This window comes from Pelodiscus sinensis, chromosome 6, assembly GCF_052426305.1.
Source record: "Pelodiscus sinensis isolate ZL-2025 chromosome 6, ASM5242630v1, whole genome shotgun sequence".
NCBI lineage: Eukaryota > Metazoa > Chordata > Testudines > Trionychidae > Pelodiscus > Pelodiscus sinensis.
The window spans coordinates 81,725,212-81,749,208 of record NC_143057.1 but is presented as its reverse complement, the minus strand read 5'-3'; the positions used below and the strand labels follow the sequence as shown (position 1 = coordinate 81,749,208).

General features: G+C 41.9%; 2 protein-coding genes across 4 annotated transcripts in view; both read left to right on the top strand.

Annotated features, from left to right (window-relative positions):
* RASGRF2 (Ras protein specific guanine nucleotide releasing factor 2) overlaps window positions 1-5,089 on the top strand; it is a 203,959-nt gene extending 198,870 nt beyond the window's left edge. Inside the window, exons 25-27 of one of the 2 annotated variants that reach the window (XM_075932213.2) lie at window positions 716-833; window positions 1,639-1,707; window positions 2,846-5,089. In XM_075932213.2, the coding sequence (XP_075788328.1) occupies window positions 716-833; window positions 1,639-1,707; window positions 2,846-2,938 (280 nt within the window). In that variant the 3' untranslated portion in view covers window positions 2,939-5,089. The remainder of the gene's footprint in view (window positions 1-715; window positions 834-1,638; window positions 1,708-2,845) is intronic. The other variant, XM_075932212.2, reaches the window with a different exon arrangement.
* Window positions 5,090-12,641: 7,552 nt separating this feature from the next.
* Window positions 12,642-23,997, top strand: part of CKMT2 (creatine kinase, mitochondrial 2) — a 46,389-nt gene continuing 35,033 nt past the window's right edge. Inside the window, exons 1-2 of one of the 2 annotated variants that reach the window (XM_075932210.2) lie at window positions 12,687-12,773; window positions 19,157-19,203. The gene's annotated coding sequence lies outside the window, so the exon portion shown is untranslated. Of the gene's footprint in view, window positions 12,774-19,156; window positions 19,204-23,997 lie in introns of both variants that reach the window. The other variant, XM_075932209.2, reaches the window with a different exon arrangement.

Below are 23,997 nucleotides of genomic sequence, written 5' to 3'. Positions count from 1 at the left end.
GCTTTTTAGTATAAGCAATATTTTAGTATAAGTAATACATTGCATGAACTATACAATATATGCAATGCATTGCTTATACCAGTGGTTCTTAACCTGGGGTACACGCACCCCCTGGAGGTGCGAGATGCCCTTTCTGGGGGTGCAAAACATGCCAGATTTTTATGATATATCTTAGGTTTAAAACTGACCTACTTCAACGATTTTTAATAAGGGGTGGGAGAACATATTTTGAGAACCAAAGGGCTGCAGGCAGCAGTATGGTTAAGAACCATTGGCTTATACTAAAATACTGTACCTCAGAACAGTAGAGATGACTTGAAAGCATGTTTCAATGCATTTTCAGTAGTGCATTGGCTTTATTTCTGAAATTTTCTTTCAGCTATATGTGCAACATATTTGAGGGTGCATATCCAATGCCTTTCCCCTTTCTGCATGGTAGTGTTATTGTGGCTTTTACTAAATGTTATCCTTGTTTCTCTCATAATTGACAGTTTGACATTTGATACACCTGGCCAAATTTGTCTTTAGTAGAAGTGTGTGCAACTCAGGGGAAACCAGAGCATCTGCTCCTTTACATTAACCTATGAATTTGTTTGGCCCAACTTGTAGAAGTATTTTTAGAAATTAAAAAACCCCTTAGACATTTGTGTAATGTATAAAAAACAGTGTATAAATTGAATCCTAGTAGAAAATAATTTAATTTCTCATCCTGCAGTTGTAATCCTCCTGCAGTTCCCTATCTTGGAATGTACTTGACAGACCTAGCATTTATTGAAGAAGGAACACCAAACTTCACTGAAGAAGGACTTGTCAATTTTTCCAAAATGAGAATGGTAATTTTTATTTCCATACATGTTTCCATTGCACATTTTTAAGTTCACAAATTTAACATTGATTTACTTAGAACTTTTTTGAATTCAAATGGCAAGATTACACAATATATATGCACAATATGAGGTCAATAGAAGTTTGAAAACAATCTTTTTGCAAATGAATCAAGGGATAGTGTTTTCTCACCACCTACTGGCAAGTCAAGGAATATTGCAGTTTAGCTTTCAGTTTGGTCAGCTAAAGTTGCAAGAAGAAAAAGCATTTGGTTTAGGCTTCCAGGGATTAATAAATTATGTTTTAAAAAAAAGTTGCCAACCTGGTACCATAATTCATCAAACAGCACCTCTCAAAAGAGGTCTTTTTAGAGCATGGTTGGGACTACTGCTCCTCAAGGGAGTGAAAAAGGCTATTAAAAGATGGATTCTCTCTGCCTTCCAAATTGTGTTATTGTTCAGAGCTCCTCAGAGACTTGCATTGGAGAAATATTGACACCAGCTGCTCTGCTAACTGTAGTTTAATGCCATGTTTGTGACTTTACATTGTAGAGGTCACCTGAGGGAAACATGAGGAGAGTATCAGGGTAAAGAAAGAAGGGGCGAGGTGATCCACCTGAGACTATTTAGTAGTGGAAATGGCTGATGTGGGAAGGCAAAAAGCCCTCTCAAAGCCACAAGTGCAAAGCCCTTACCTCCAGAATATTTTGGACCAAATTCATTCCTGATGTAGCTTTACTGAATCCAAAATGTTCAAGTTAAAGCACAGACAATAAGCAAAACATTTTATCATATAAATTTATTCCATTGATAGATATCACATATTATCCGGGAGATACGCCAATTCCAGCAGACCTCCTATCGTATAGAACATCAACAAAAGGTATAGTAAGTAATATGTGATGCTGATCAGAGGTAGGGCAACAGTTATGTCATGGAAGTCATGAAATCCAGGACTTCCATTGACCTCAGAGATATTTTCTGCCTCAGGACTGGAGCTTCCAGCCAGCCTGTTTCTGCACTTCCCAACCCCCACCTGGTGCAGGAACCATGCAAATGCCCAGTCCTGTTGGGCAACTGGGGGACTCCTCACAGCTGGCCTACCGTGGCAGGCATCCAGCAGATCCCGCAGCTGCCCAGCCATGCCAGCTGGCTGGGGGACCTTGCAGCAGCCCAACCCCATGGTCAGGGGACCCCAGCAGCCATGGGTGCTGAACCCACTAACCCTTTTGTCAGAGATATTTTTAGTGAGAGTCAGGAACAGACCATGGTTTCCATTAATATTTTTTCTTGTCTGTGAACCATCCATGACTTTTACTAAAATTATCCATGATAAAAACTCAGCCTTAATCATATGTGCTATGAGGGAGGTTGTTCCTGCTATCAACAAAAAGATACACAGATGGGCTCCCCGTACAGTAACAGTAGGAGGCAAACTGAAATTTGTCCTGACACTTTAAGTTACCATAAGCTGCTAGAGTAACATTATCATCTCAGGCTTTGTTCATGAAAGCATTTCTTGCCTCCTCCACCTCTGCAAGAAGTGTAGCTCCTCTGGCAGTGGAGTCAGTACAGTTCTGCAGTATGAGAGGGACAGGACTCAGTGTGCCCCTTTCCATACCCCGCTTCCACAGAGGATACCAGCACACAGGAAGTACATGATGTGTTTGACCATCTGATACTACTACATAGATCTCTGTAATTTTAGGGGAAGATTCCCCTCGCTCCCATATTTCCCTGGTTCCCAGAATGGCCACATGGGTTAGACACAAGAGTGAAGATTTGCCTTTTATTGAGAGAGAGGTTTTTTTAAACATCTTGAATACTTTGTACCACATATAATTAACTATTCTGCTTCACCAAGAAAACAGAACATAAGAGATGATTGCAACATTTGTCTGAAATGGACTGAAGCTGCTAACTAGCTGTTAGGGGGATGTAGAAGATGGAGAAATTGCATTAAAGATATATAGACATTTCAGTTTCAGAAATATACATTGCAGTTGTTTTCTGTATTCCAGGTCACTCATTACTTACTTGACAAGACCCTCATCATAGATGAGGATACTCTATATGAGTTATCCCTAAAGATTGAACCGAGACTCCCTGCCTGAAGAATGAGCTTCGTCCCAGAGTTGACAAGAGTTTTAGTGTAATGAACAGAATTATGCATGCCATGCCCTACAGATCATAAAGGGAAAGACTGAGAATATTGCAAACTCGCTTTTTCAATGAAGGAGACAGAGCCGCACAGAAATTCCCTCTTAGACAAGGAAACTCAGCAACTGGAGGTGAAAGACAAAATACTTCAGACTTGAGGGTTAAGTGATTGTTACTTTGCAAAGATAATATTTTGCCAAATGGACTGTGCATCTAATAGAAAACAGAAGCCTTTCATGAGAATAGCTACCATTGCAGCCATCCTAACGGAGCAGAGAAAGAGACAAATTTAAACGTAGGTACTCTATTTCATTAGATTAGGATAAATGGGCAAATACAGATGGCATTGATCAGCCACAGATTGCTTATCAAATGTGTATCTATTGAGGCGTTCATGGGATTAATCTGCTTTCATTATACCGTATTCATTGCAAACAATAGGATCTGAGAATAATTTACTTACCTTCGGTGATAGCACGATAATATTTAAGATCTTTAGCTACAGCTGTTCAAAGGTTTTGTTATAAATTAGACATTTTCATTTATAGAATATTAAAGTCTTAAAATATTTTATCTGCCTTTTCTAAGGAGGAAAGTTTTACATGCTACAAATTAATTAATTTACCTTTGTAAATATTGTTTTCATCGGTACATGATGAGGAAGGAGTTTTACTACGTGGAATGTAATAAACAGTGTTAATAGTTGCAGGCCATGGGTGCATTATCTGGAATATCTGAATTTAGGAGCTGTATTTGGAATTCCTTTTCCCAGATTTGTGAACATATCATGAATGAGATACTTGGTTATTTTGCACATTGTCTCCTGAGAAAGGCACTCTGATTGTCTGTATGGCATCTCTGACAGTTCAGTGACTATAAAGCACCTACTGTACACATGGGGGAAAGGAATGCTAACCTGTTTTGGCAATGTATAATGTTGAGAAATGAAGCGAGCAGGACTAACATGAAATGGGTTGTTTAAAAGCATCTGAGTGTCTGCTAGAGAAAATATGCCATTTGTAACTGTTTTTAAAACCCATGCTACTGAGTGATTCTGGGTAGAATCAATTTTCTGCAAATATATGGCTCTTCATACTGTTTCCTGTTAAAGAGTGACCTATTGTAGCTGCATGGAGGATGAGCTCAAAATGCATGATATGCAGTATGTCATAACACAGGTCTTAACATGGTTGAATATCTAGGCTGGAGATGTGTTCTGACTTTTCCAGGGATTCTCAGCCAGTTGACAAAATAGGGCAATATCATTTATTTACCTCCCTTAAATCCTCTCAGGGAGATAGCTGTTGACCTGAGCCTAATTGATCTGACATTTCTTACCACCATTGTAAAGTTTCTGAATGTTAACCATGAAAATGGATCTGCCAGGCTTTTGGATTTTGTCTTTATTTGCACTTTAATTACATTGTTAGCTAAGCCAAGAGCTACACAATAAATTCCATTTGTTGTAAATGTAAACACTTGCAGTTATAAATATACATTAGTACATGTGAATTTTATTATGCTTCCTGCACAGAAACACCATCTTTGTAAATAACTGCATGATTAAACATCAAAGAAATAGTGGTAAATTCCTCATTAAAGAAAAGAAAAAAGAAGCTTCCAGAATTATTTTTAAATAGTTCTGATTAATGAATGCTGTAGAAGTCAGCATGGAAAGAGTTATGATAGATGCTTTTTATCTTTTTCAAAAAGTTGCTTGTTTTTTTCAGAAGTGATTGATGAGAAGCTGATTGCATCCTGATGCATGATAAACAAGAAGCATGGGTTATTTGGATCATAAAGCCAACCTACATGTTTTCTTGTATTCATAATACAAAATGAATGACCATAAGTCAATTGCATAAAATACCTGAAGGTCACACAGTGGAAAACAGAAGCAGTCAAACTGGTTTTAAAAGCAAAAACATTAAACAACTGTAAGTGTTCTCCTAATAGATCTTTGTGGCACACCCTGTTGGCTACTACAGGCAGTCCCCGAGTTACACGGATCCGACTTATGTCGGATCCGCAGTTACGAACGGGGTTTTTCTCGCCCCGGAGGACTGGAGCAGCGGACGCCCAGATGCGCCGCGGTCCCGCCGCCCGCGTCCTCCGGGGCAAGAAAAGCTGCTCTGCATCTCCCTGGTCTGCTGGGGGGGAAGTGCCGCCCCTCCCCCCAGCAGACCAGGGAGACGCTGAGCAAAGCCGCAGAGCACGCGGGCAGCGGGACAGCCCAGACGCGCCGCGGCTGTCTTTGCTCCCCGTCTCCCTGGTCTGCTGTCTCCCTCGGAGGACAACAGCAGCTGGACAGCCGCGGCGCGTCTGGGCTGTCCCGCTGCCCGCGTGCTCTGCGGCTTTGCTCCCCGTCTGCTGGTCTCCAGCAGACCAGGGGGACGCGGAGCAAAACCGCGGAGGACCCGGGCGGCGGGACCGCGGTGTGTCTCGGTCCACCGCCCGCGTCTCCCTGGTCTGCTGGGGGGAGGCCCCCCCCAGCAGACCAGGCTTTTCTCCGGACGCCTGTGGTAGAGTAGCTGGGGCGCTGCCGGTTGGTCCCGCAGCGCCGCTGGGTGCTACTGGACCAACCCGGCAGTACCCCAGCTGCTCTGCCCCAGGCGTCCTGATTCAGCCACTGCTGGTCAGTTTCAGCAGCAGCTGGCTTGGGGACGCCTGGGGTTCTTAAGTTGAATCTGTATGTAAGTCGGAACTGGCGTCCAGATTCAGCCTTTTGAAACTGATCAGTGGCTGATTCCAGGAAGCCCGGGGCAGAGCAACTCTGCCTCGGGCTTCCTGTAGTCAGCCGCTGGTCAGTTTCAGCAGCGGCTGAATCTGAACGCCAGTTCCGACTTACATACAGATTCAACCTAAGAACAAACCTACAGTCCCTATCTTGTACGTAACCCGGGGACTGCCTGTACTTCATTTTTCTGAATACCATTTTGACAGATCTGCTTTGTAGATCTGGGAAGCCTTCACCAGTCATACTCCAGGGATGCAGACAGAGTTCTTCTGCATGTCTGCCTTGTTGCATCACTTTTCACCTAGACCATGTGCATCTAGACTAAGCTTGTCTTCATGTTGCTACAAATATCGGAATAACTTATATATTACCAATATGTACTACTTTACAGTTTCAAAATATTCATCAACTAATTAATCCTCACAACACCACTTTGAGAGCAGGCAATAAGTGGCTGTCTCCCAAATTTAGATGGAAAAACTAATATACAGAGATAAGGATGCTGAGCACCCATAATGCCACTTGAAATCAATAGCTGATGTGGTTGTTCAGCATCTCTGAAACATTAGGGCTGTGAATGTTTAACGAGTTAACTAGTGGGGGCAGGCTTGGCCATAGCAGTTCCTGCCTGCAGGGAGGGAGGGGGAAGAAACACCAGCCCAGGGACAGGTGGGGGTGGGGGACTGCTCGAGTTGGGCTGAAACATCTCACCCCACACCTGCCTCCCCTTTAATCTGTTAACCAGTTAACCAATTAAATGGGATTTTACATTCCTAATCCTAAGCGATTTGTCTAAAGTTAGTGGGTTAGTGGTAGAGCTGGAATTAGAATCTCTGAGGTTTTTGGATCCTAGTCCTGTGCTCACACCACCAGAAAATGATGCCCACTTATATAAATCTAGATGGCTTGCTAATGGAACATATTTCCCAAAATACCATGGGTACCTACTATACAGAGAGGTATATGCAGGTAAATTAACAACTATAACTAGAGACTACATTCTTGTCCCCAAATATGTGGGTTTTGGGCAAGGGTGCTGCACAAGGGCTATGGGATATTATCCTTCCCTTAAGAAGAACCAAATTGGTGGTGGGCAACATGTGGCCCACAGGCTGCATTTGACCCATAGGGGTTCTATATGTGATCCTTGAGACATTTTGTTTACCACTGCCCACAGACAGGGTTGCCAGATTCTGCTGTTTTCCATCCACCTGGATTTTTCCTGCTGGTATTACTGAAGTGACACACACATAAAGCAAGGGCACGTGAAGAGAGGTGTGTCACATTGTGAGAGCTGTGCACTCCATCTGCATCCAGTCAAAACACTGCTACAGTTTAGTCGGCACACCCGGCAAATTCTAGGTAGGCAAGCACAGTTAGCAGAGTTACCCTATCCTGCGAGACTGTCTTTGTTATGACACTTGTGGCCCACGGAGATAACAAAGGCCCATTCATGTGGTACACTCTCTAGCCTACGTAGGCCATCACTAAACCAAAAGCATATAGCAGCTATGAGCCACTCTACTGTTGCTGTGGTCTCTGACACACTGATGGTCAGAAGTCCCCAATGTGCTTCCTATGTGGGCAGTGCTTCTATCTAATTTACAGATTCACTGGCCTTGCATTCAGCTTCTCTGTAAGGCCTCCCACTGCAGTGCCCCATAATGCACAAGGAACATGGAGTTGCCCTGTGTGGCTTCTCTCAGCTCTCACTTCAAATGCTGAATGAAGTGGTGGTTCTTCTGCAGGTTTGGCCCTGTACCACAGGGAAGAATTAGAGGCCATGCTTTTCTCCTGTATTTATTTGCAAGCCTCATGGGTCAAACCTGCTCACATCATTCACAAATAATCCTCCTGACTTCAGTGGTGCTGCCTGCACTGAGGACAGATTTAGCCCCTCATTTGCAACTATGGAAAATGTACCTCTCTCACCCCCAGAGTTAATCAAACATAAAATCTTTACTCTGTTCCAAGATGAAATGGTTTATCCTGTATGGGCCATGGGTGTGTAACCCTTTTCTTTGGGGACAAGGATATAAATAATAACTGTGAAATACCAAATATTTTCTGCAGGTATATTATGGAGTCTTGGAACAGAGTAGATGCATTCCTCTGGCACTAGGCCAGTCAGTCCAGCTGCTCCAAGGTTATGTAAGGGAGAGGAAAGAGTCCAAAGCCTTCCCTTCTGCTCTTGATACCCTGTGCAGTGGTTGGATACAATCATAGCCCCTACACTCCTGCTACAGGACTGCTCCTTCCTATCCTTTCCTACACATGAGATACCCCAAAGGGGAAGGGCAGGAGATAGAGCTGGCTGGACATACAGGGAATGGTCTAATTCGTGCTCTGAAGGAGTACACTCCCCAGAAGATCTGGGAGAATTCTGCCTCAACTCTCCCTGGCCTGGTGCTCTCTGTGCAGGCCAGTGCCTGCATGCATGACTTAGACTGACACTGAGCATGAAGGAGAATTAAATAAACCTGTGTAGTTTACAGCCAATTCGTATATTATCTATTCTTTTAGCAGTTGCAATAACTCATTAAGTATGTAAACTTGTGATGACTAATACTCCTGGGGCTGATGAAATTGTTTCCATTATTGAAAAACAAAACAACCCTCCATCTTCTAGCTTTATTTCTGTAGTCCTTGAAATCTGTAGTTATTTTATAGGTTAAAATGAAGCGCATTAATTGTTTATTTGAAGTATTTATTAACCTTTATTGTGTCTATTTTGATTTCAATAGATTTATAATGCTGAGTTCATATTTTCCTAAATAATCATATTTATTTGATTTTTTCCCTTAAATTTTATTTGAATGAAGCTTTAATGTTTCTACCTTTTATTCTCTTTGGTTATATGATAAATACATAAATGGTTTAAAGTTGCTTAATAAAGACATTTCTAAATATTCATCATTTCTATTAATTAAGGCCAAAATCCTGCAGTCAAAGTTTGTATTCAGTCGAAAATCCCATGGACTTCAATGGGAGTCTTTCTTAAATAAGAACTTCAGGATTTAGCCTTTAATGGCTGTCAGCCACTTGCCTCTTTCAGTTTTTCAGCTCCAAAAGGACACATGTCTCCGTGTGTAATGGTTTACAGTTTTTGTGCTTACTTTTGGTTGCTTCATTGTACCCTTACTTTTGCAATAGTCTCTTAAGTTTTGTTCTTTAGATGAACAGATGAATATTTATTTGACAGATGTATTAATATCTATCTCATTGTGTTAATGCACACCCAGATGTTTATGCATGTGCTGTAACTGCTCTTTTGACATACAGTTATTGCTTTGAATGGTTAGTAAGGCATATCAGGCAGGACACTGTGCACATATGCAAATTAAACATTTTCTTTTTCTGAATTTCAAACGTTCTTGTTTGCTGCTATTTTATTTTTATCTCAACGTTATGGAAAAGTGAACTATAACTCACTTTCCCCCCTACAACTATGGAGTTATTTTTACAAAGACGAAAAAGGAAAGAATAAGATATAAAAATCCAGGGCATAATCAGGCAAAGTTCCTTCCATTTTTATTGCTGGAGAATAGTATGACTTATGATCTCATCCTTTTGCTCATTTATGCTTGTTTGAACATGTATTGACTTCATTGGCGTTAGAACTGATTTAGACCAATGTCAGTGAGGATGAGCGAGCTTGTTTCCTAGATAACTAGAGGAGCTAAGATACCGTAGTGAAGCATCTGATCTTAATACCTATATAAGAGAGTTGACATAGATGAGATAGAACTAGCTGTTCAAGTAATTCTCTACTGGAAGGAGTTGTGCACATTTGAACCACACAATTTCAAATGTGAAAATATACCTTTCACCCTGGTGCCCCAGGGCGCTGGACCAGGGAAGTCCAACCTGTAACTCCACGGATTTTTAAACAAAACCATCTGGAATGGCTATCCATTATTTTTTCTACACCGTAGAGATGTGACAAATATCAAGGCTTATTTTTTTTTCTGTGTCAGTTTTGGTGCTTATGTAACATTCTGGAAAGTGAGTAACATTAAGGAAAATATTATTGCAAATCACAACATCATAGCTCCTGCTTCTGAAGTGTCACTCATTTTAAGAGCCAAATTTACCTCCATGCCACATGGGCCTGACATTTTCACACTGTTTATTGCTTAAAGCTAATTACCGTAGAGTTTTAAAAGAGCTGGAGGAAGAGCTCACTGGGCCATTAATGATGAATTTCAATAAGTCTCAGAGCACTGGGGTAGTTCCAGAAGACTGGAAGAAAGCTAGTGTCATGCCAATGTTTTTAAAGGGTAAATGAGATGACCTGAATAATTATAAGCCTGTCAGACTGACATCAGTTCTGAGCAAGATAATGGGTTGGGGGATATAAGACTTGATAATTAAAGATTTAAAGGAGGGTAACACAATTAATGACAATCAAGATGAGTTTATGGAAAATAGAGCCTGTCAAACTAACTACATAATTTTTTTTTATGGAAGTACAAGTGTGTGTGATAAAGGTAACATGGGTTGATGTAACAGACTTCAGTAAGTCATTTGACTTGTTGTTGCACAGTGCTATGGTTACCAGATGGTTTAACAAAAAATACCTAACACCTCCTCCCTCCTCCCCCCAAAAAAAAACCACAGGGAAAAAATTCTGTTGAGGGAAAAAAAAGGGGGGAGACCAAAGTTGTTGAGCAAAAAAAAGGAAAAAAGGACCCCAAGACTTGTTAAAGAAAAAAACCCAAAAAACCCAACATGGCCCCTTTAAGAAACGCTTTGGTTTTGAGGCTTTTTAGCCCTAACAGGCTGCCGGCAGCCGCCTGCCATCTTGCCTCCCTGCGCCAGGCTGGACAGCTCCCCTGCGGAACCTGCAACGTCGGCAGTTGACAATGATGATGTCACACCATAGAGGGCAATGGAGGCGGGGGCGCTGATTGCGCATTCCACCTAGGGCGCCATTTGCCGGCAGCTCTCCTCAAGGCGGGATTTTCGGCTACTGGCCGGGAAAAAATCAGAAAGTACTGGACATTTTAGGCGTCCGGTATTTTCTGAATGTTTTTACCAGCCAGGAGGTGAAAATACCGGACTGTCCAGTTCAATACCAGACATGTGATTTTGCGGAAAAACTTGCCAGCTGTCTACACTGGCCGTTTGAATTTCCGCAAGAACATTGACGATCTCATGTAAGATCGTCAGTGTTCTTGCGGAAATACTGTGCTGCTCCCGTTCGGGCAAAAGCCCTCTTGCGCAAATCATTTGCGCAAGAGGGCCAGTGTAAACAGCACAGTACTGTTTTCTGCAAAAAAGCCCTGATCGCGAAAATGGCGATCGGGGCTTTTTTGCGGAAAACCGCGTCTAGATTGGCAGGATGCTTTTCCGCAAAAGCACTTTTTGCAGAAAATCGTCCGGGGCCAATCTAAATGTGCTTTTCTGAAAATGCTTTTAACGGAAAGCTTTTCCGTTAAAAGCATTTTCGGAAAATCATGCCAGTGTAGACGTAGCCTTTATGGATTCACTGTCACTATGTAAAATTCCAGCTGTTTCCTTAGGGATGTCATCAAAGAATTGTAGTAAGGTCAATGCTGTTTGTGAAGCATTGATTTTACTATCTGGGAATCTGTAGTGCTGGGAGAAGCCTCTGAATGTGTTTGCCAAGTGTTTCTGTTGTCCATGGTCACAGGTAGCAGGTTGTGGAGGTTTTTCCTATCTGTTTTCATGGTCTCCACAGGGTACTTAGAGCTTTGCTGAACACTGAATAGGAATGGCCTTGAGCACATACTTAAAGTTAACACATGCTTAAGTCCTATTGACTTCAAGTTAAAGTTCATCATGTGCTTAAGTGCTTTGCTGAATAAAAATGGGGTTACACAAGTTCATGTCCCTTTGCTAACTACTGTATGGTGCTTGTGTTGTGAGCCCAAACCTAACAGAATGAATTCTGCCCAAGCAAAAGGGCTGAGACCACCTGAAACTCTAAACTTGATTAAAGGAGAGTTCTCAGAGCCAAAGATAAAGTAAAGGCCCCAGCCTGTAGTAATCTAGCTTGTGCTGGACATGGAAGAGAGAAATTTTGTAAAAATTATAGTGATCCTTTGCTGGTTTCTGTTGAAGCAGATATGGGCTCAGTGGCAATACTTTATAAGTCCACTGACCTGCCACGTAGCTTATCTGGGTTATGCACAAGGGAATAGGGAGCTTCTGCATCCAGCACATCAACATTTTTTTAAATTTCCTATAAAAAATTAATGGTATTTTGACCAGCGCCATAATGAATGAAATATGCTATACAAATTCATACAAACATTCAACATTGCTAGCAAGCTTATGCTAATTCCTAGGGAAGTATCAGGAGTTCCTTTCTTGTTTGACACTGTGGCAAATTATGTTAATTAACCTCTTTTGTTCATCTCCAATAGTCAGAGGCTGGCGATATGTTCTTCTTGTTACTAACAATGGCCTGTCTTTTATATGCCATGTATCGCTGGACTCCTCTGCCTAAAGAAGAGGCAATTCAAGGTAAGGAAGGTAGATGCAAACAGGCACAGCAGGCCTCTGTAGATTCTTTCCTTTCTCCTTAAAGTTACCTGGGTCAATTACTCTGCGCTGGCCAAGTTCTACTCAGAGCAGGACTATGGTTGGGTGAAGGCTTTTTCTATTCTAAGCTGAGCTGCTCACAGCCCTAAAAGACTGTTCTTGCAGTTGGGGATTGGATATGCACTGCTGGAGAAGCAGAAGGGCCCTTATCACAATTAAGAATGAGGCCTTTTATTTTCTTACAATATTGCCATTCCTGGTGGTTCAACCAATTAAGAAAATGTTGTTTTCATAAATGTAAGAAGGGAGCAGCATTGCCTCAAACTCGTTATGTCTTCAAGGATGCAGTTGTGTGAACAAATGTTGTCAATAACTCTACATGAAATATGATTAGCCAGTGGAGTAATTACTTTCCCCTGCCCCACATCATCCCTTCCTCCTCCTCATATGACCTGGAATCCTGGCAGTGCACATACTACTTACTCACTTTATGCTTCTGGGCTCGCTGTGGGCAGCAAGACGTGTCTAACTTCAGCTTCAAGGTCAGTTTAACTAACTCCTCTTACAATTTATTCACCACAAACAGTGGCATTTAATATGGGAGGCTTATTAAAAATGAATTCAAAGCACCATGGATGGTGGTGGAATTTTAATATAATTTACTGATTTGCATAACTACTCAAATAGCAATGACAGCAAACTGTGTCAGCTCACTGTGGGCTGCTTCAAATGGTGACACTTACGTAGCATTTTAAATAAATTTAAAAAAACCCTGCCAAAATCATTAAATTTCTACAGTCACCCTGCAGAGAAACCACCTTAAATTGTCTGTGTTGTTTGTAAGTGTCTGGACTTAGCTAGAAAGCTTGTGGTTTTATTTACACATTAGATATGAGTTTTCTTGCTATATGGTATAAAGCAGATCTGATTCTTACAGGTGATCAGCATCCGTAACTCTCACCAGCTTGTGTGGGAGAGTCTGTGACTCAGCACCTCTCCAGAATAGTCCCAGTGGGCCAGAATCTGAGCTGGTCATCCTCAATGGAACTAAACTAATTTATACCCAGTGAGCATCTGTCCCAGAATTTTTTGCTGCTGCTGACATTCTTTATCATATTTCCCCCTTTCTTCTTCGTTCATTGTAAGATGATTTTTTTAAATCCCTTTACAAATTATATTTTGTGGAGGTTCACTAATCAGTGGAGTTACAAAACCTAGCTCAATCTGAAAGGTTAACCAGCCTTTTAGTGTGACTAGAAGGTCCCAGTGACTTCAGTTGTCTTTGGATCAGGCTTTATATGACACAAGTAAAGTGTTAGCAGATACCAAATTAACTTTGTTCTTTTTTAACCCCATGTTTAATCACTTGGGGGTAAAGTTACTACAGTAATATCATTGCCACAGCTGATTAACAGTTTGAGTTAACATGTATGTAGCTACATCCTGATTAAGTTGTTGAAACAAAGATAACTTGACTAATGTTACATTTCAGATTTCTGAAGACTGAAAGGCCACAAACAAACATGTTTTCATGTCTGTTCTATTGTTCACTATTTAATATATGAATACATAAATTAACTGTGTGAACTTTAGCTATGACTCTGTGATGCCTTTCAAATGTCAGTCAGGATCATGTGATATGTTAGTTAATACCAGCAGTGACTGGGCTCCAATATTTAATCTAGTTCTATTTCTAGAAATGCCACTTTTCCTGTCTGCAGTCCTTCTATCTTCTTTTCCTCCTTTGGAAAAAGCACGTGCGCTTCCTAATATAAACTGCAATTAACTCTCTAGCTTATTTAGTCATTTAAAGAGAACTTTCCCCCCTAAAATAAATTAGTAGTGACTACAAGATACTTCTGCTTGATAAAGTGATTTGTACTTTTGGGATCACATTTGAATCTTCTCTGAAATGTTCAGACACATTAATATAATGACAAGTATCAGAGGGGTAGCCGTGTTAGTCTGCATCTGAATGATGCATCTGACAAAGTGGATCTTTGCCCACGAAAGCTTATGCTCCAATAAATCTGTTAATCTATAAGGTGCCGCAGGTGTTCTCGTTGTTTATTAGTATAATGGTTTCACCTCCATGTAGATCACAAACTCGCTGCCCATAATTTCACACCATTAGAATAGCCTGACTGGGTCTTCTGCCAAAAAGTCAACTGTCCTAGAAAATCCACCAAAAAAAGAAGGTGATCACAATAGATCAGATGAAGCCACTGGTGAAAGTAACACAAGGAAATTTTGCTTATGTGGATTCCCACAGACTTTGTATAAATTTTAAGAAGATTTGATTTACACTTTTCAAACATTAATATTTGAGGTAGACCTGAACTATAAAAACTTATAATTTTGGGAGAAGTTCAAATCTTTGAACTTTAACAGAGTGACTCCAGATTTATCAGTGTAAATGAGGGCAGGATGTGTTTTAAGGCCTGTAAATAAACATTCTTTTTCATACTAAGGTCTTAATATAGCTAATCTCATCAAATCCTCCTAGATGTTATGCAGAATCCTTTCAGATCATTCCTAGTGACTACTACCAGAATTGCTTCAATGGCTTCAGTAAAATGTCACAACAAAATCTGACCATTTTACAGTGTGCCAGATATCTGAAAACTAGAAAAATCAGCTAACTTTGTTTAAAAAAAAATACTGACCTCAGAAGACTGGATGCAAGCAGCTGAACAGATCTACTTCAAGAGAGACTACAGAAAAGCTATGGTATAAAGCTATAGCTTTTAAGTAGCTGAGGTCAACTCTCTGGGTGTTTTAAGTTTTCTACCACTTAAAAATCATTGATTTACAAAAGGATAGCTCCATGTTGGCTCTGAGGTTTGGTTACCCTCATCTAGTGATGCTGGTTATGGCAAAATAGTGACAACTCTATTTTGTTCTAAAGAAAACTGTGAAATCTGCCATGTTTAGCAATATTGCTTTATGTCACCACTACACTTGTTCCCACGCAGTTAACTGCTTTGTGGTGGAAATTGTTCTACGTATGCTTGATCTATAATAAACAATGAATTGTAACTTGTTGGTTAAAGACTGAAGAACCCTCGTGCAAAGAATGTACCTAGCAACAGTTGCTCTGCTCCGTGCTCTGCAATTCTTCTCTGCTGTTGAATAGCACTTGTTTCTTCTTCAAATGTTTGCTGTAAGAGAAAATGACCTTGGAAATTGTGTCCAGGCTTGAAGGTGCTTTTGTGCCAGTGGCAAATACTACTCTCCGGACTTTTGAGTGTATTTGACTATGTCAGTGGTCCAGGAGCTTGGATAAGTCACAGTCTTTCTGAGTCAAGTCTTGTAGTGATATAAAAGGCATCTTAAATTAGTAGAGTGATACAATTTAGGATCCCAAATTATGAAGCCGGGTCAGCAATGTAAGATCATATGCTAAAAATACACTGCAATGGCATAAAGCCTTAAAGTAGATTCCTCTCCTCCTCCCTCTCTCCATTCCTCAGTTCTTTGGCTCTCCTTTGGGTGGCTTCTTCTGCTTCCCATGCAGCATCTGCTTCTCTCCCATTTATGTCTGCCCCATCAGGTACTGGTATCCGTGCTCCTTTTCTTGTGCCTGCAAACTGGCCAACTCTCACTTTGCAGGTGAGTTAAAATTTAAAATTTATTTTTAGGCTTTACTGCTTCTGTTTCCTCACCTGACAAGAACAACCTGTAGCTTTCTTTCACTGCCTCCAGCCACCACACTTGGGACTCATTTAAAATCACTGTAGCAGTACTCAAAGTGTAAACCTCACTTAAAATAACAAGCTGTGAATATACACTGCTCACTGAGCCACTGAGACCTTACCCATGGGTACAATCTAGATTGTTGAACAGCGGTGTCCCTTCCATTCTACAACCAGGGATGCCTTTTATATTGCTTTGCTGAGAGAGCAACTACTCCTGTTCTGCTCTCGCACACCCTCCAGCATGTAAATGATTCCCAGTTTACACTGCATGAGTATTAGGGACAGTGTCGCGTTATACTGCACAGTGACACTAGCAAGTTCTCAGTCCCATACTACAGGCCCAGGGTGAGGTGGAGGGAGGCAGCTCATGCCTTTGGAAGGGGCAGGGCCTTGGGCAAAGGGGCAGGCCAAGGGCAGTCTGCCCTTACTTCCATCCAACCCATGGCGCTACCTTGCCCTTTACCCCCTGCACTCAGAACCATGCGAAGAGGCAGAACAGCACTCTGGCAGCAATTCAGAAGGATCCAGAGCTGCAGTAGCAGCATCATTGGCTGGGAGCTCTTGGCCACTTCGAAATGCTCCTCTCCCCGTCAGCAGGCCTGGTTCCATACTTTCCGCCAGAAATGTGCATCTTGTACTGCCCAGCCCTCTCCCGGACAACACAAGCTCATATAAAGCCTCATTTTATTAATAAGATTTGTGCATATAATTTTCCATTATCTCAAATGGAGGTTCTTAAACACTTTCGTCTAGAAGACACACTGGTTTAAATAAAACAATTTTATTTACTACAGCAAGATAGATTTAAAGTGATTACAAGTAATGAGGCATAAATTAGAATTAGTTACAGCAAAGGGGAACTAAATGCAACTACTATAATTCCTAACTAAATGAGATAAGAGTATTGAAAGTAAAAGTTTCTCTCCACACATGCTTCAGCAGTTCTACTGGCTCAATTCCTTCCAGACACTATCCCTCTCTGTCCAAAGCTGTTTCTTTGTTCCAGAGGTGCTGTATCTGCTGGGGATAGAGAGAAAGGTAAGAATAACATGGGGCATATGTTTCTATTCTTACATTTCCCCCCCTCATCTTTGAGAATCATATCCAGAAGATGGAAAGCCTGTGAGACTACAGTTGTTTCTTTGTCAAGCTGTACATGTTTCGCTCCCACCCTTTTTTCTGTCGAAGAATGACCACTTCTCCAGACAATGGTCCATTTAATTTTTCTGATACTTGGTCAAGACCTCAGTTTGTCTTTTGTCTATGAAGAACTGGCTTGTGGCTGCCTTTCTAAACTTGTAACATGTTTTAGTAATGTCATACAGTAGAATTTTATAACTTTACATACAGTGTTGCCACACATTTTACCAGGACAGTACTACTCAGCAAACTCTATGAGTTTTCAAATGATGCATTTTATACAAAGTATGCCTTGTGAAATAGTCTTGTAAAAGAATCAAACCTAGGGGCACAGATTGTCAAGGGTAATTTTACAAAGATGAAACAGTTATGAGCCGAAACAATAAGAGAGAATGTAAACAGAAAAAATGCTTAATATCAAATTGGGGCTGTTTAAGAACATTTTATTAAATGCCCCCAAAGCAAAAATCCTACAATTAAAAAAGAAGACTTTACTCGTTTAAAAAAAAACAGCCTGGCTAGGATGGGAAATGAAAACATCTCTGGATTTTTTAGTAAAAAATGTAGTAAAGGGAAATTGATAGCAATAAATACAATTAGGAGCTAGGAATTGTAGGAAATTGATAAGGAATGCAAAAGATTTTAGAAAATATTTATGACCAGCAGAGAGAGACAACAAAAATAAATCTCTTAAGTACATTAGGAATAAAAGAAACTAAACAATTGTATTGGTCCATTATTAGATAGAAATGGTAGTAGATCTGTCAATAATAATGCAGAACAGGCAGAAGAGCTCAATAAATATTTCTGTCTGTATTTGGGGCAGATGCATTCAGATTTTGGAACACTGGGAAGTTCCAGAAAAAATGTCTCTTCATTCTAGAAGACAAAGGTATAACACAATCCAAATGGATAAAAATTGAAGCTAGATACAGGCAGTCCCCGGGTTACGTACAAGATAGGGACTATAGGTTTGTTCTTAAGTTGAATTTGTATGTAAGTCAGAACTGGCTCCAGATTCAGCTGCTGCCACTGAAACTGACCAGGGGCTGACTAGAGGAAGCAGGAGGCAGAGTTGCTCTGCCCCCAGCTTCCTGGAATCAGCCTGATCAGTTTCAACAGCTGCTGAATCTGGAGCCTGGGACAGAACAGCTGGGGCACTGCCCGGTAGGTTCCCACAGGACCAACCAGGCAGCACCCCAGCTGCTCTACCCGAGGCGTCCCACAACAAAAGCCTGGTCTGCTGGGGGGGGGCGCACTAGCTGCGCCCCTCTCCCCCCAGCAGATCAGGGAGACCCGAGCAAAGCCGCACAGGCAGAGGGACTCCGCCACCCCTGTGGCTTTGCTCCTGTCTCCCTGGTCTGCTGGGGGGGTCCAGCAAAGCCGCTGGACCCCCCCAGCAGACCAGGGACACCCGAGCAAAGCCGCTACCTGGACGGCTTTGCTCGTTTGCCCGGGAGCAAAGCCGCCCAGGCCCGCCTGGGCAGCTTTGCTCCTGTCCCCCTGGTCTGCTGGGGGGGGGTCCAGCAAAGCCTCTGGACCCCCCCAGCAGACCAGGGACACCCGAGCAAAGCCGCCACTTGGGCAGCTTTGCTCGTTTGCCCGAGAGCAAAGCCGTCCAGGCAGCGGGACCCCCGCCGCCTGCGCGGCTTTGCTCCTGTGCCCCTGGTCTTCTGGGGGGGTCCAGCGGCTTTGCTGGACCCCCCCAGCAGACCAGGGAGACCGGGAGAAGCTTTTTTCACCCTGGAGGACACGGGTGGCATAAGTCGGATCCGCGTAAGTCGGGGACTGCCTGTAAATTCAAACTACAAATAAGGTGCAAATATTTAGCAATGAAGTTAATTAACCATAGAAACAACTCATCAGGAGTTTTAGTGGATTCTGCATCACTGGAAACATTTATATTAAGACTGGATATTTTTCTAAAAGCTATGCTCTAATTCAACCTCAGCTATTGAACCTGAAGCAGGAGTTAATTCAGGAAAGTATTATTGACTGTGTTAGGCAGAAGGTCAGATTACGTGATCACACCTGTCCCTTCTGGCCATAAAAATCTAATAAAAACATGTGCTTCTTTTCCTCTATAGCAGACCAAACTCACTGACCTCTATGAGAAAACAGCTCATTTACCTCTGTGAGTATTGGGAAGGGTCATACTGTTGGAAAAAAACCTGGCACCTGCCCAGTTTCTGAATAGCCCCATGAGCATGGCTGTATTGTATCAGTATGACCCTCTGACTGGCTGAGGAAGCTAACAAATTTGACCCAGCAGCAGCAGCTCACTGTTTTAAACATAAAATTATATTTATATGACCAACAGAGAGTTTAATGAAAATTATAAACTCTTAAATGTGATATTTGATAACAAGATGATTCTGAGGGGCCATATTGATAACATTACAGTTAAGTATAAAGGCTGAATTCATGTTTTTAAAAGTAGCTCTGGAATATCCTGGAATGTGGATATGAAAATGGTGGTAATGCTGTACAGAGTGCTCATTAGACTAATTATTGTGCATGAATGCCAGGTGTTCAGACTGGCTGAGAAAACTAGACTATCCAAGCACAGGCACTGCATGTCACATGTGCACCTTCATTGCTATGCCTCTGTGTATGCTACTAATAGCAGATGGTGAAATGCCTGTTTTTCTTAGAATGATGCTCTTAGACCTAAACTTTTGGGCCAAAGTATGAGTTAATAGTGAAGATGGCACTATGAAGCTAATATATAATGATTTGGGGGGATTAAGAGGAGGTCAGGTAGGACAAAATAAATCAAAATAGTTCATGTAAGTAGAGTATAGAAAAGGATAAAGCATCTTAGGGTACGTCTAAACTACATGCCTCCGTCGACGGAGGCATGTAGATTAGCCAGATCGGCAGAGGGAAATGAAGCCGCGATTAAAATAATCGCGGCTTCATTTAAATTTAAATGGCTGCCCCGCTCTGCCGATCAGCTGTTTGTCGGCAGATCGGGGCAGTCTGGACGCGCCGCGCTGACAAAAAGCCTTTCTTGATCGGCACAGGTATGCCTCGTGAAACCAGGTTTACCTGTGCCAATCAAGAAAGGCTTCTTTGTCGGCGCGGCGCGTCCAGACTGCCCCGATCTGCCGACAAACAGCTGATCGGCAGAGCGGGGCAGCCATTTAAATTTAAATGAAGCCGCGATTATTTTAATCGCGGCTTCATTTCCCTCTGCCGATCTGGCTAATCTACATGCCTCCGTCGACGGAGGCATTTAGTCTAGACACACCCTTAATGAAAAGAAAGGTTCAAAAGAGACCAAAATCTATAGCTATGGGAAAATACTTTATTACTAGAAACCATCCACCCTGAACTAGACATGGAATTGTTTAATGAAATAAGTAAAATGAGAAGTACAGATAATGTATAAAATACAGAAATTAAATACCTTTGTGATAAGTGAGAACACAACTACCAAATATATACATATGGCTCCAAAGAGAGAGGGACAGGCAGAGTGGGAACAAGTTTCAGCATGCCTCCACTTGGTCTCCAGAAAGCCACAAGGCCACAATCAACTTTGTATCCATCTTTTGGCTGAGATAACAGGGATTATATTAGCTCTAAACTGAGCTAAAGATCCATCCAGTCTGAATCCAGGGCTGCTGGTAAATTACAGTGGTAAGTCTCATAGCTGAAATAATATTCTTAATAAAATATTACCAGCTCATTAACAACTGAGCTGGTGCAATTATTTGATATAACTATAGTGACAGTATGGATGCACATAGGAGTTACAGGAAATGGACAAACCAATCAAAAGTGCTATTAGTCAAGGTGACTTAGGAATCCCCTAAAGACAACTAGAATTTAAACACCTAATAAAATATGAGCTCAGGAGGGAATGGCAAGAACTGTGGGCTAATAAAACACAGAGGAAAAAATTCCAAGAAGCATGCTCACTGTTTGACGATGTTGATATGCTCCAAAGCCCTGAGAAGAAGAATAAAGTGGCTTTATTAAAATTCTAAAGAGCATTGTGGATTAAATAGTAGCATTCCTAATTAACATGCCCAAAGGTGGATTATGTGTAACATGAAGTCTAGAAGACAATAGTTCATATTCTTTGGGATTATAAAAGTGTACCATGTAAGGAAGTGTTTATATAGAAAACTCAGTGATCTTAAAGTAACAACATTTTCTTTGAAGCATCTATCAAGAATACAATGAAAATGGGGCCCAATTAAAAAAAAACTCTTGTGATATTCCTTAATAATAGTAGGAAAGGTGCAAAACTGTAAGTCAGGAAAAAGACAAAGTACTGTACATGACAGCCATAGATTGAGCAAGCGAGTCTGCTATGCCACAAAACCATAGAAGTTCTTTGAATATTCAAACCATTTGACATGGCTGCACTAGCTCCCGTGTCTACTTATTCCTACCTTGTTCCAGCCCTGCTCCTGCCTGAGACTCACCCCTGGCTTTGCCTGGCCTTGCTCCAGGTAACCTGGCTCTGACCTTGACTCCTATGCCTGATTTCTGATCTTCACTGTGACCCTTGGAATCTGGCTTCTGACTCTGATTTTGTCAACTGACTTAGTCACCGATTCCATTGTCTGATGACTGGTCTTACCAGTAGGCCTGGTTATCCACATCCTTGAAAATTCCTTGAAAATTCTGTACTCTTTGGATTTCAGTGAAACCAAAGATTTTTTTATGTGCAGTGAAATGTACAAAAATGTACAGCGATAGACACAAAAGGTGAAATCCCTGCAAAGATGAATTGATTAGGTTCTATGGGAAAATCTGCCTTTCAGCATTGTGTTTCTGAGTAAGAGAATTCTCAAAGGAAAAAGAGCACATTTCTAGCTCTTCTGATGAATATAATTACAATTTTAACACATTTCTGGCCTGCTACAAGACAAATAATAAAGATTTATAATTAACATATGGGTTATATAGATGATACACATGCACCATACACATGCAGATTCAATTTGTGGTGCAGTATCATAGGCATTTATATTTTGAAACACAATGCCTACACAGTAGAGGGCCTTACTTTGTTTTATTAATTAAGGTGCCATCCATTATGGACAGAAATGTAAACAAGCCTCTTTTCCCAAGGCAATCCAACTGTGATCTTTTTTTTATTATTATTCTCTTTGTCAGAAATGTCTGTCATGCTCTGTTTGACCCTTGCAGCTGGCATGAGATTGCCCCTCTGAGCTAAGGTCAGAAGTTAGCCTTATTCCCACTTCAAGTGCAATAAATGCAGCCAACTGAATCTTTTAAGTTACTGCTGGCAACAATTGCTTGCTGCTGTGATTGACACTTGTCAGATGACCTTCTCTGCTGACAAGTCTGTGCTAGCAGTTACTATCAGTGGTTTTAAAAGCATAGGCACATTATACAGTAATAAAGAAACTGTGGACTCCTGTTCACAGTGATGTAAAGAGAGGGGAAGAAAAGGAAAGATTCAAGACAGTGTCAATGGGCAGTACATCGGCAGAGTCAGACAAGACCCCTATGAAGACAACGCTGCCAAAAAGGAAGATACTGTGATAACAGGGAGTATCTTTGTCTACATTCTAGCAGGAAAACAATCCCACTTACACAAAACTTGGCTTCCGGGGGGAACAGTTTGGTCTCTTGATCAGTGTTCCCTCTAAGCTGCGCAGCAGCACAGTTTCACAGGTGATTAATCAGTCAGCTCTTTGCACTGAGCCTCTGACTGGGCAGGGCTGATTGCCATGCACCTTAGAAGGAACACTGCTCTTGATCAATGTTATAGACCCGATCAACCTATTAGATCTTTGCAACAGGAGAAAGGACTGCTGAGCTGCTTCAACAAGAGAGGGAGGAACAAGAGAATGATAATCAGATAGGCAGCATTGCCTAGTAGCTGAAACTGTGGCTGTGCATTTGGCATTTTGCTAGACATGTGTTGTATATAAGAGAGGAGTCACCCGTGCTTTTTAGAAGAAAAGAGAGTTGACGAGCAGCACATCAATCTTCCCAACAGAAAGTTTATTATATTTTCTAACTAGAAGATGTATGTGGTGTTGCCCAGCCTGGGGATTGGAGGACACAACAGAGGCCTCCCACTTGTGTTCCCTGGAACTGGACTGGGAACGGGAAGGGCATGCAGGCCAGCTGGGTGCAGTCACACAGATGATCTGGCAGTGCTGGGAAGGGTGGGCTGTGATCCCTGCATGGGGGTTGCAGGGGCGTTGGTGCTCTCAGCAGGGGCTGCAGCAGTGGGACTGGCAGGGCTTTTCCTCTCCATCAGTCTGGCACTGGGGCCAATGGTTGGGCTTTGGGGCAGAGAAGCCACTTTCCTGGGCTAGTGGCTGGCAAGATGGCGAGCCCCAGCTGGCCACTCACTTTCTAGTATGGCTGACCCCAGTGGTTACTCTGCAGTACAACTATCTTTCCATGCTCACTACCCCCAAGGGTCAATGTGCAGTATTGCATCCCTCTGAACAGCCCTCTCCCTTTCCATGCTCTGGAAAACAATCAAATTCCTAGCACAACCAAACCCAGATAGGGTTGCCAGGTGTCCGGTAAAAAAAATTCAGAAAATATCGGACATCGAAAATGTCTGGTACTTTCTGATATTTTTTTCCTGGCTCGGAGGCAAAAATCCCAGGGTTTCTGGATCAATACAGAGTCAATCTGGCAGCGCAGGGAGGCAATATGGTGGGCCAAAAAGCCTCACAACATGTTTTTTTTTAAAGGGGCCATGGTGGTAGTGGTGGTTTTTTTTTTTTCTCTCAACAAACTTTTTCCTGGAGTGTTTTTTTTTTTTTGGGGGGGGGGGGGGGGGAAGAAGTTCAGTATTTTTTTTAAACCATCTGGCAACCCTAAACCCTGACCATGCTTTGTTAGGATAAGAGGAAACTGCCTGCCAGATCCTAGGTCTTACTGTTTAGAAGGAGTTCAAGGAGTTCTTGAACAAACG